Below are 13,021 nucleotides of genomic sequence, written 5' to 3'. Positions count from 1 at the left end.
GTTTTTCGACATTAGCGGAAAAGGGACAAAGATTTTCTCTCATTTGTAATGGAGACGCAGCTGGAGGCAGCAGGACAGCTTTTACTGATGTCATGAATATTTGAAAAATTAATGCATAATTGCTGCTTTTTTTAATGTTTTCTCCTGTTTGTTTTTGCCGTTTTATCCCATTCCAATTAATCTGGTTTAATAATCCAAGTGAAAATATTTTTGTCTCACATCTGCTCTGTTTAGCTCAATAGGAACTGGTTGGGATTTTATGTGAAAAAACAAAATAACTTAGTGGACACTATGAAGTTATAGGAAAACGATTAAAGACTTTCTCTTTTTTAACAGATAAAGATCTGAAAAGTGTGGCTTGGATTTGTTTTCAGCTCCTTTGAGTCAGTAACACATTTGGCTGCCATTCCAGCTGCAGGTATTTGGGAGTTTTGCACATCTGCAAACAGAATGTCCCCATTTTCTGGGACACAACATGATGCTACCACCACCGTGTTTCACCATGGGGATGTTTCTGTTCGTTTCAGAGTTTGGGCTCGTCTGAGCAAATTTCTTCCATAGTATTTATTTTTAATGATCTTTTTCTTCTGCTGCCTCTTGTGTTTTATTGTGTTTTACATGGTTTACCTGGTGGTTATTGCAAATAAATTGATCATTATAGAGGTTTGACTTTTAGCAGTTTATCAGTCTCAAAATCAAATTGATCAATCTCAAAATCTCAACAATTTACATAAAGTTTGCGGATGAAATTTGATAAACTGTCAAGAATTTCAAAGTTTCCTAAATTTGTTTTTGGGTTTTTTGAGTATTTGGTTTCTGCAGAAACTCCAGGGAGGATCCGCTCATCAGACGCTACAGCTTAAAGAATGAAAGTCCGATTTAATGTATCAGAAAACCAACAGGGGGCGTCTCCTCTCGCGTTCCGGCGCGATGGGAGGAGGAGGAGGAGCAGGTATTGGGGATCTCCTCCTAGACAACAAACCCACATTGAAAGCGGGGCGCAGGGATTACCTCACGCTGCGTGCGGAGGATAAAACGGAGGCGGCGGCTTCGGCTCGGCGCTTTTCTGCAGCGGACGCCAGCGGAGCGTCATGCCGAGCCGCGACGCGCGGAGCGCAGGAACTCAGCTGATCGATCAAATCCGCTTCCACTGATGTTTTCCTGCTCACGGGGAGTTTCATGATGGAAAAGTGATTTTTGAGGGATTCTGGACACGCAGTTTTGGAGACCGCCGGCGCGTAAAGTTGCCTTCTCTCCGCTCCGTGTGCGCGCTGATCCCGCGGCTCGCCATGGATCAGCCTCAGCAGTGCGCTGCCGTGTGTCTGCTGATGCTGTCTCTTGGACTCCTGACGGACAGAGCGATCTGTCAGCACTTCTTCCTTCTCCGCCCCATCCCCAGTGACAGTCTGCCGGTGGTGGACTTAAAGGAGGACCCGGATCCGGCCTTTGACCCCAAGGAGCGGGACCTTAACGAGACCGAGCTCCGGAGCATCCTGGGAGACTTTGACGGCCGCCTGCTGTCCGTGTCGCTCCCCGTGGAGGACAAACACTCCGGCTCCGACGAGTCGGATCACTTCGACATCCTGAAGGCAGGCGGAGTTCTGCCGAAGGAGATCCGGGCGGTGGACTTCGACGTGCAGATCGGCAAGAAGCACAAGCCGAGCAAGAAGCTGAAGCGGCGGCTGCAGCAGTGGCTGTGGGCCTACACCTTCTGCCCGGTGGTCCACACCTGGACCGACCTCGGCTGCAGGTTCTGGCCTCGGTACGTCCGGGTCGGTGGCTGCGTCAGCAAAAGGTCGTGTTCCGTTCCGGAGGGGATGGTCTGTAGACCCGCGAACTCGACCCACCTGACGGTGCTGCGGTGGCGCTGCGTGCAGCGGAAGAGCGGGCTGAAATGCGCCTGGATCCCGGTGCAGTACCCGGTCATCACGGACTGCAAGTGCTCCTGCTCCAGCTAGGACTGCTGGGAACTCTAACTTATAAGCTCGGCCATTTTATCCTCTTTATCCCCCCACCTGCACTAAAGAGTGTAAGAATGTATTTCTGTATATGTGTGACCAACTTCCTGTACAAAGTCAGTATTATTTGTAACCAGAGTCTACTTTATTTGTGCAGAATATTGCTTTTATATATTTTGTATTTATGGAGAAGTGGCGCACAGAGGCACACACGGACTTTGTGTTGCACGAAGCGGATCAACCTCAGAGTTGAACTATTGATTATTGATACAATCATGTTTTATCCTGTAAATTTGGGAAATGTACTATTTATTCTTTATATTCGTACAATAAAACGACACACACATGATAATAAAATGACTTTTCATTTTCTCCATGCAGACTGATTGGAATCACCGAGCCTTCTGCGCACAACGATAGCGCCAACTTTACGCACTCACTTTCCACAGCTTTGCGTATTTCTGGTATAATTCAGGTTTTTCTGTTTTGCTTCCCATTAAACCGTTTTATCAAATCATCAACAATGCGGTCAGTTCCTGCCTGCATCAGACACCTTACAGGCTGATTACCTAGCAACAGCTGCTCTGACGTCTCCATGTGTTTCATCACAAACCCTCCTGCCATGAACAGCCCAGCAGGAGCAAAGCTGCTTCCTCCTCAAACCGGAAGAGACTGAAAAATGATTCCGCCGCATCACCGGGATGATCAGTTGTCCCAGAAATGATCCTGATAAACGATATTATTATTTTTAGATCATTTCCAAGTAATATGATGATGATGATGATGATGATGATGATGATGATGATGATGATGATGATGATGATGATGATGGCGGCATGAAAATGGGACATCGTCCTCTCAAAGATCAATAAATTTAAATTTGTTACAATCACTCAACACTGCAGCTGTAGGATATTTTAAATAACTAAAGAAAATAAACAAAATGACCAAAGATAAAATAAAAACCCACACATACAAGCAAAACTATAAATAAAATGGATCATGAACCTTCCTTTCTTACATTTCATTTAGGTTTTGCATTATATTTAACATAGATGCATCCAGAAGACATAACCATGATGAATTATTTAAAAATGTTTCCCATCAATGTGGCATTTAACTATAAAACTCAACTGAAATAAAATGAAAACTCTGCATAAACCCACCTGGATACGTGCAACGTTTTGATTTAATGTCAGCATTCACACTGCAAAAACACAAAATCTCACCAAATGTTTTTGTCTAGTTTCTAGTGCAAATGTCTTAGTTCACCTGAAACAAGAAAAAACAAACTTAAAATAACTTTTCAGCAAGAGAGAAGAACTTGTTTCAAGTCAATAATTCCTTAATATTGATGAAAAAGTTCTACTTCCACTGCAAGATTAATTCACTTATAAAAATGTCTTGTTAGAAGTGAAATAATCTTGCTGTGGAAGTAGAACTTTTTCATCAATATTAAGGATTTATTGACTTGAAACAAGTTCTTCTCTCTTGCTGAAAAGTTACCTATAAGTCAGTTTTATCATATTTTAAGTGTAAGATATTTACACTTTAAACCAGACAAAAATACTTGATAAGACTGTGTTTTTTACAGTGCACTGTCAGCATCCTGCCTCCCGTTGCCATGGAAACATTCTCCAGGTGTAGTCTGGAGATCTGTTGTCCATCACCTGTCATCAGGCGACTTTCTGTCACATTTGGTTCTTGAATCATTTTCTTCTGCTGAAACCGTTTCTGTGTGAAAACTGAAATCCTTCCCCGGCTTCAGTCCTGCTGGGTTTGGGTCGGAGCTGACTGGGTTTTCTCAAGGAAAACAAAACATCTTACTGTCTCACATTTAAAACCACTGCTTTAGATCTCTGCACACAAACAAAAAGTCCTGCAGTGTGAGTGTAAATAAACCTCCGTATTGTCTCCTGTGCAGTCGGGTCTCCGTCTCTGAGTCAGGTCCCTCCCTCCCGTCCTTCCAGGGTTTTAGTCGGGCAGACTGTGGGGCACCAGGGAGCCTGTGTTTTGTTTTAGTTGTGTTTAGTCCGTAATGATGCTCCTTAACCTCAGAGGCGGCTCTGCATGTACGCGCACAGCTGACAGATCCCTGAACTTGTCACGGGATTGTAACGTAAAGCTGAAGGTCGGTCCAGTGAAGCCTAAACAAATGAAATGTAGAAACTAACTAACTCTGATGTTTCTGATTATAAATTTACATTGAGAGCAAAATTACCTTTTGGCTGAAAACAGGGGTCTTCAACCTGCAGCTCTCACTAACTTTGGCTGAATAATAATGAACTTACTAATGTTAATGGAGAAGGATATAATATTAAAGTTTTAGCAGTTTTTCTCCTTTCTATTTTTATTTATTTTTTATTAAGTAATTGCACACTGCAAAAAAACCCCAAAATCTTAGAGTAATTTTCTCGTGCAAATATCTCAGTACACTTGAAATTAGACAAAATTAACTTACAAGTAACTTTTCAACAAGATATAAAAGCTTCCTTTGGACCAATAATTTCTTAATATTGATTTAAAAAGTACTAGTTCCTCTGACAGATTCTTTCATCTATAACGGAGCATTTGTTCCATGTTGTAAGTGGAAAAATCTGAAGGTGGACCTGGCACGTTTTCGTAAATTTTAAGAAATTAACTTAAAACAAGCTCTACATCTTGTGGAAATGCTAGTTGTAAGTTAGTTTCGTCTTATTTCAAATGCACTAAGATATTTAAACTAGAAACTAAAACAAAAATACTTGGTAATATTTTGTTTTTGCAGTGCACAAGAATTTCTACTTCAAGCGCTATCAACTTATAAATTAACTGTAAATATATAAACTTTAGCAGATTTTTCATAGCATTTTTGAAAAATATCAACATCCCATAGAAGAAAATGTTTCCACCGACTTTATTGCAAAAACTTCTTTCTTTGTTTTAAAACCTTGAAGCAGAAATAATATTAAGTGGAAGAACACATTTTCTGTAGTAGAACAAATTACAAGCAGTAAAAAATTAGAAGCAGTTTCTTTTTCTTTTTTCAAAATATGTAACATCTGCAGCTCTAAACAAATTTTGTTGAGCTGGGCTGAGGGCAAAACGGCTCTTTCAATTACAAAGGTTACAGGCAGATGAAATAAACATCATAAATAAGTAAATGGAGGTCAAAGTTGTTTCTGCTACAATCTGGTTGTTCATCCATCTCTTTCGTTTCAATACAAAACTTTATTCGTTCCAGTAATTTAACTAACAGTTTATAAAAACTGTCTTTGTTCAGTTTGGTTTCTGCTCTCAGTATTTGGTCTGGGCTCCTTTTGCATGAATTACTGCATCGCAGCATGGAGGAGAGCAGCCTGCGGTTCTGCTCAGGTGTTCAGGAAGTCCAGGTTGCTTTGTGAGATCTCCACTGTTGGTTCTCTTGACTACAGTTGATGCTGTTGCCATGGTGATTACAGCAGGTATTGTGTAGTTTGGGCAGTGTTTCCTGAACCAAGTCCTGTTGGAAAGTGAAATCAGCAGCATGGAGTGCTCTAAAATATCCTGGCTGCTCTGAGTTTGGACTTGATGAAAACCCAGTTTTTGTCCACAACCTCTTTTCCTTCCACTAAACTTTACCTTACTTGGGGGGTCAGCTAAATTGCTGCCATGATTGCAGTCTTCCCCATGTTTTAATTATTAACTTAATTTACAAAAAAAACCTATTTTTTAAGTTGTAAACTAGAGTTAACTGAAATAAATGCTTGAAAAAAAAATGCTGCTATTTTCACAAACTCCCCCTCAGTGAACATCCCTGCCCCACTCAGCTCCTCCAGACTAGTGGCAGCAGCAGCAATTAGAAAACACCTGCTGGTACTGGATGTCTGCTGAGCTCATCGTGCAATCTACTTCTCAGTCCAACACTCCTAAGAATGGTTATAAACGGCATAACGAGGAGCATTGCTGTGATGAGTCTCTGAAAGAGTAGGAGCTTCTTAAAGAGACAGAGGCCCAATTTAAGGCATCAAATTTCTTTTAAATCATGTTCATGTACAGGATTTTTATAACTGAAGCTCCTTATATGTACATGGAAATTACATGAAATAAGTTTTGATATTCAGATCGAGATTCATCTTGAAGAGTCGACATGGACTGTTTATCATCTGTAGGATTATAAAATGTTAAAGGGAAGCTGTAGACCGTAAAGCCGCCCTGCTGTATGCAGTGTGAAGATTAACAGATCAGTCCATGAAGTTCTGGATGCCTCTTCACTCCGTTCGTCATATTTCATCTCTAAATGTCCTGAAGTCTCACCAACCCAACAATCTTCTGCTCTTAATCAGCAGCCATCCATTACCTTAACGAGGCCTCGGTGTTTGAGCTTTTCCCGCAGATATTTTCCTCCCTCCTCCCTAATCAGCCGTTTGTTCTTTGCAGATATTCTGAGCCCAGAACCTGACTCCTGATTAAATTCAGATAATTTCCTGATCAAAGCAAACCTCTCCTTGTTAGTTTAGCCAATGATTAAAACAGGAGTTATATGGATGATAAAAGTGGTTTAAATAAGTCTGACCTGCTCATTAATGAGTCAGAGGTTTGATTTCCTTCGCTGTTTTTCTCAGTTTGCGAAAGCCAGGCAGAAAAGTGATGTTTATTCAGCAGAAATGACAAATCGCAAATAATCCTCCTAAACGGGACATGAAAGGATGCCCCGTAAAGATCAGGTTTGAAAGCTTCAAACACAAACTCACTCCTCCTTTCTGACTGCGCCTCTGTAATAAAATGATGCAGAGTTTTGTGCTTTTCTGCGGTGATGAAAGAGAAGAAGTTCTCTTTCATCTTGATAAAGCTGGAAGCTCAGAGACGGTATTGGCTGGCAAACAGAAACGGTGCCATTATGAGACGTTTCTCATATCAGATATATCCCTTAAACTCTAAATAAAACCCGGCCGAGCTGAGTGAGAAGTTCAAAAACGAGTTTCTGCTCTGCAGAGTTCGACCTGCAGCCATCGTTTGTCCACCTGAGCGACTGGACTGTCCAGAACCAACCAGGTTTCACATTAAAACAGCGGCTTTAACAATCAATCTTCTTATTTTTTTAGTTTATGTTATTGTTGCAGTTCTAATACATGAACCCAACAATCTAATAATGTGCATGATTGAGAAGCAGTGGCTGATCTACACTGCAAAAATAAAAAATTTTACCAAGCGTTTTTGTCCAGTTTTTGGTGCAAATATCTCAGTACACTTGAAAAAAGACAAAATGAACTTATAAATAACTTAATTCCTTAATACAGATTTTAAAAGTACTAGTTCCATTGACAGATTATTTAATTTATAACAATATATATTCCCCCGTGTGATAACAGAAATAATCTGCCAATAGAACTAGAACTAAAGTTAAAAACAACTTACCAACGAAGTTCATAACTTTAAAAAAAGACAAAGCGACAGATTAAAAAGTGGTAGTTCCATCGACAGATTATTAAATTTATAATAAGACTTTAAAAAGTAGCTCCCAAAACTGCAAAAACCCAAAATCTTACTAAGTCTGTACATATTTTACACTTTTTTTGGTATTAGTTTTTAGTATTTTGTGCCACTTTCATTATTTTCACCAAACCTTTTTATTTTCTGATTTAAATTAAGTTTTAAACAAATGTCATGACTGTTGTGAAGCACTTTGGTCAGCTACGATATAAATAAACTTTGACTAGACTTCAAAATAAGACAAAACTAACTTTAAAGTAACTTTTCACCATGATGTAGGAGCTTGTTTTAAGTCAATAATTTCTTATTTTGATAGAAAGGTTTTAGTTCCACTGGTAGATTATTACACTCCATTCGATCTGACTGAGCTTCAGCTGTTTTCCAGAGAAGGAGGCGTAAACATTTCAGTCTGAAGGTGGAGACAAACTCCAAAAGACGTTCAGCCAATCTTCCTTTTTCCTTCCACTTCACCATTATGCATGACTGCAGACATAAAAAAGATAAAAAGCTTATTTTCTGATTTCTGAAACCTGATTTTAAACAAAAAGTAAGTTGTTTTTGTTTGTTTGTTTTGCATTTAAACTGATACATTAAACCCCACATATCTTTTTTTTCATGGAAATTAGAATTACAGTTTTATTTTACAGTAACCAGCAGATTCTACAAACTGATCCTACTAGTCTGGTTACTAAAAGCTCCCCTTCACTAAAACTGGACTCCTCTAATGACTTGTCAGCGTCTGTCTGTCAGTAGGATCAAATCTAAGGATGTCCAGATGTCCATCTGAATGGAGACAGGTGTTGTGTCTCATGGGGACGGTGAACAGCTGTCTCTGCTGTTAACACACCTCCCATATGAACCTGTCCCTCATTTTAAACTTTCTGTCTGCTTTACCCTCTGAAGGAAAGTTTGACCCGTTTTTCTGAGCGATGAATCTTTACGTTGCTCCTCAGGTTTTCACACAAGCTGCTTCTTCCAGAAAACTTAAGATTTTACTGTTTTTTTCTCTCTTTCTCTTCTAACTTGATAATTTCTGCTCAGATTTGCTGTTTTTTTCTCAGCAGCTGCAAATCAAGCCCATATCCTGACTCCTACACCACCGCGTTTGATCGTTGGTTTGAGGCGTTTCTTCTGATTTGCTGTTTTATTTGGGGGATTTCTGAACATTTTTGGACTTGGTAGCACTTTATGTGAAGGAGTGTGTGTAAGACTGACATGAGACTGTCATAAACTTGACATCATAACACCTGTTATGAACATGAAAGTCTTCATCAATGTTTATGACTGTAATGTAGTGTCATTCGTTAAATAATTACACTTTTAATGCAAAATTAAATTTGCCCTAAAAGTTGCATTAATAGACCATTAAAAGTGTAAACTTTTAGCAGATTTCTGTTTGGGAAAATGTGAGTGGCTCAGTATTCATAGATTAAAAAATATTGGATCAAAGTGAACATGAGTAAAACTGAGAAATGTAAAACCACTAAATGTAGAGAATTAAATAGTTTTAGGGCCTCTGTCACTTTAAATCCAAATAAGCTGCTGCTGGCCACGCCCCCGACTCAACATTTACACTTTCACCTGAAAATGGCTGCAAAGGGATGCGCAATTACACAACTGTACATCTTTGAAAAGCAGACATGGAGCCACCTGCCCAACCAGCAAGAATGCAGCAAGTGGTTTCTACATGGCAAGTCAACTCTTGTCTTTTCCAGCAGTCATTGTACAGCGAATACAACAGGAAAACCCGCTGACAAAATGTGCTGGAGCTCGACTGTGGTTGCTAGGTAACGGTGCAGCACTCGTCAAATGGGACTGAACAATTTTTCAGATGCCAAAACATTAACTTATCACCAAGATGAGCCAAGTGTTTTTTAATCATGGGTTGTTTTTTAGAAACATTTGAGAACCAAATGGAAGCACAATGTGAATTTTGTGGGATGTTTCCCCTTTAAGGTTTGTGCCAATTAGTTTCCTACACAATTTTAGAATCAATTCAGGCCCTTAATATCAATGAAAAAGTTTACTTTAACTTTTCTCAATGCTTTCGTTACTTTGTTTCTCCAACTAATCATGTTTGATGATCTCATTTTGATTTCGGGGACTTTTTAATTTCAGCATCTCATAACTTTAAGGTAAAATTTCTGTAGTCATCCACTGAACACCACGTCTGTTTCGATTTCTACTTCTTCCCTTCTTTATGAAACTGCTTGTTTTATAATGTAGTCAACCACTTACCACCATCAGCTTTAACATTTCTCGGCACCAATATTTGATTTTACTGCATTTTATTGCCATTCGTTGTGAGGAATCCTAAGTCGTTCCGGTTGCTGTTTACCGGAACAGTAACTGAAGACGTCGTCTTTGTTGTTTTCCTGGTTTTGCTGTTTGGTTGAAACATAAACCTCCTGTAAGAAGTTTTATTTGCTTGGTGAAAGTTGTGGCTTCCCAGTCATCAGATAATCGGAGGCTTTTTGAATCCTCTCCCTGCTGCCGGTGTTCAAACGGAGATGCTGACATGGAGTCCTTTTCCTTTCTTATTTCAGCTATTTCTTTCTTTTCAGGCTGTAAATTTCTTTGATTTGTAGGGGGAGGAATCTCAGTGTTTGATGTTCAGACCTCATTAATCGAAACCTCATCTGGTATGCAAGGTCAGACCCTACTTTGATGTGCATGGGGCGGCCCTGCCAACTGGAGAGCAGCGAGGGCGCAGCTCGTTTACTTAAATTCACGAACCGTAGCAACCCTGACACGTTTTGGCTTTTGCCCATCAACTACTGTGAACGTCTGGTTAGATACGGGCGGCTCCACGTTAAACAAGACTTTCAGAGAAACTGATTTTAATGCTAATTATTTCTTGGTGCCATGGAAACCTCTCTTCCCTAATCTGGGTACACAAGCAGTAGTTAATCTGTTTACACGGCAAAAACACTGAAGCTTAACTTTTATTTTTGTCTAGGTTCTACACTAAAACTAAGTCAAAACTAACTTTCAAGCAATGTTTCAGTAAGATCCGTGATCATATTTTAAGTCAATAATTTCTTAATATTGATGAAAAAGTTACGCTGGCAAATTACTTCACCTAAAACACATTTTCCCATGTTATAAATGAAATTATCTGCACTTTTTAAAAAAATCAATAGTCAATTCAATTAAAAAAAATGTTGTTTATCCCCAAGAGACAATTAGAGGAGTCACACAGATCTTACATAATAGCTACAAGATAAATAGAAAGGTCAGTTTGTTTATACAATTATTTGATTTTATTTATTTTTTACTTGTTTTAAGTCATTATTAAGAAATTATTGACTAAGTATAAGAACATACTTCTTGCTTCTCAGTTAGTTTTGTCTTATTTCAACTGTAATGAGATATTTGTGTTAGTAACTAGACAAGAATACATGATAAGATTTAGATTTGGCAGTCTTTACACTTCAAAAACACAATATATTACAGAGTATTTTTTGCTTAGTTCCTAATGCAAATATCTTTTTTTGCCTTATTTGGAGTGAACTAACTTAGAAGGAACTTTCCAGCAAGGTTTAGGAGCTCGTTTTAAGTAATTCATTAATATTGTAACGTTTTCTTTCCATTGGTAGATTATTTCATTTAAAGTGTGACATTTTTCCATTTGTGTAAGTGAAATAATAATATAATATTGAGAAATTATTATCTTAAACAAGCTGCTACGTCTTGGTGAAAAGTTACTTATCAGTTAATTTGGTCTTATTTCAAGCATACTAAAGTATTTGCAAGAAAAACTCAACCAAAACTACCTGGTGAGTCTTTGCAGTTTTGCAGTGTTCCCCGTTGGTGTGTTTGTTGTGTGGGATAAAGAAACAGCCCCCTGTTTGCGCCTTCTACAGGAATTCACTGCAATTACCTCCTGAGCGTCGTATGTAAATATGAAGCTGCGGGGCTCCAGCGGCAGGCCGGCGCTCACTCACACTCCGAGCCGGGCCTTTGTTCTGCCTGGGCTCGGTTCCGCTGGCAGCTTCCAGCTCCAGTCTGTGCCCAACGAGCGCCGTGTGAGCCAGCAATCACTCATTTCCTGGGTGTCCCTGTGTAATAAATCCCCCCGCCCCGGCCCATGGCACCTCCAGTGTGTTCAGGTTTATCTGCTCTTCATCCTGCCATCTCGCTCCGCTAAACCAGCGGGGCGATTATTAATCCACTCTGTTCTTTTGGCTTTGATCGAACAGTAAAAAGCTGAAGACCTGGTTCCATGAGGTCTGAAGGATTCCCAGACCGATTGCAAGATATCGGCAAATTGATTCCAGATTTGCTTCCTTTTTCTAGTAAGATTAATAAAAATAGAGTTAACATTCCTCTGTGTTCGCTCAAGAACCATAAAACATGTCTAACAAATGAAAGTCCCATAAAATCAGAAATCCTTTTATAGTGAGTCATTCTCATTCTCAGCTATTCATTTTTATTTAGATGTAAAACAAACAAGACAAGTAGGTATAAAGTTATCCAGAAAAACATTTGATGTAGGTCTGCAACTAATGATTATTTTTCTAATCAACTATTCTATAATTCTCAAAGTGCTAATAGCGGAGAAACAACTCCTCCAGGAAAACAATTTATCCACTGTTATCGGTGGCTAAGCTAACTAGCATGAGCATTCATGGCTGACTCCATTGTGGTGAACAAAGTAGTATACACGAGCTTGATTGCCAGCGCTAGAACCCTCCTCCTGACTCTGATTGGTTGTTTTTGACAGCCACTGTAGGCAGAGGAGACAGACTATCGGTCTCAACATGACAATTTTAAAATCATATTTCATAAAAGTTACACTCTGCAGCTTTAATGATTCACCTGGATGTTGCCCATGAAATGTAACTTTCCAGATGCCGCTCAGAGCCCAGCCAGTTAGGAAATGGGCGAAGTCTAATCATAAGTTTAATGAGAAACATTGAGTAGAGAAGAATCAAAGATGAGGTTCCAGAAGCAGGCAGCTCATCCAGATCCAGCGCTCTGCAGGGTGGAAGGTTATCGGGAGGAAAAGCCCTGCGGCAGAACCAGGCTGGCGTCTGCCTGCTGCTGACTGAGCGCCTGTGGGTTCTGTCACATAATTGCATTCTGTCAAGTTGCTGCACAAACACGCCACATAAACACTGTGATGCAGAATTAAAGCTAATATCTGGGATGAATTTCCAGCTTTTCTCAGCTGTTCAAAACAAGAACCTGAAGTTATGACGTTTTGGATTTAAGTTCCCAATCAGGAATTAAGATTAATGTCAAATATATTTTCAGTTATTGTTTTTCATAATAGTTTGAGCAAGCTGCTCCTCCTGAAACCACAAATTGTTGGTTTTATGTTTCTGTTTGCGTATGAATTACAAACAAGCTGCAACGTGTTAATTAGAGAGAATTACTCCTCTTTTTTCTTCCCTTCTGTATATTCAACCTATGGAACATGCAGCCTTTGATTAACAGGAGTTTATCCCAAACTAGAGGGAAACACGTTGCTGCTTTTCACTAAATATGTGGCTCGAATTTGCGCCGCCGTGTGTCTGGTGTCGCTGTTTGAAGCTTCTCCGTCTCGGGTCAGACTCTAGGGGAGAGCTGAAGCAGCGCGCCGCTGGAGAACGGGAGATTTATCACCT

The 13,021-nt window shown here is 39.6% G+C and overlaps 1 protein-coding gene across 1 annotated transcript; it reads left to right on the top strand.

The window, feature by feature from the left end:
- The first annotated feature begins 999 nt into the window (after positions 1-999).
- On the top strand, positions 1,000-2,289 carry LOC102233813 (noggin-like). Its single transcript, XM_005816245.2, has one exon. The coding sequence runs from the start codon at positions 1,290-1,292 to the stop codon at positions 1,956-1,958; it is 669 nt and encodes a 222-aa protein (XP_005816302.1). The 5' UTR covers positions 1,000-1,289; the 3' UTR covers positions 1,959-2,289.
- The last annotated feature ends 10,732 nt before the right edge of the window (positions 2,290-13,021 follow it).

This window comes from Xiphophorus maculatus, chromosome 16 (genome assembly GCF_002775205.1).
Source record: "Xiphophorus maculatus strain JP 163 A chromosome 16, X_maculatus-5.0-male, whole genome shotgun sequence".
Classification (NCBI taxonomy): domain Eukaryota; kingdom Metazoa; phylum Chordata; class Actinopteri; order Cyprinodontiformes; family Poeciliidae; genus Xiphophorus; species Xiphophorus maculatus.
The sequence above is the reverse complement of the archived record's forward strand: the minus strand, read 5'-3'. Positions and strand labels throughout refer to the sequence as shown.

Coding starts and splice junctions, on each gene's coding strand:
- LOC102233813 (XM_005816245.2), top strand. CDS start 1,290: ATGGATCAGCCTCAGCAGTGCGCTGCCGTGTGTCTGCTGATGCTGTCT.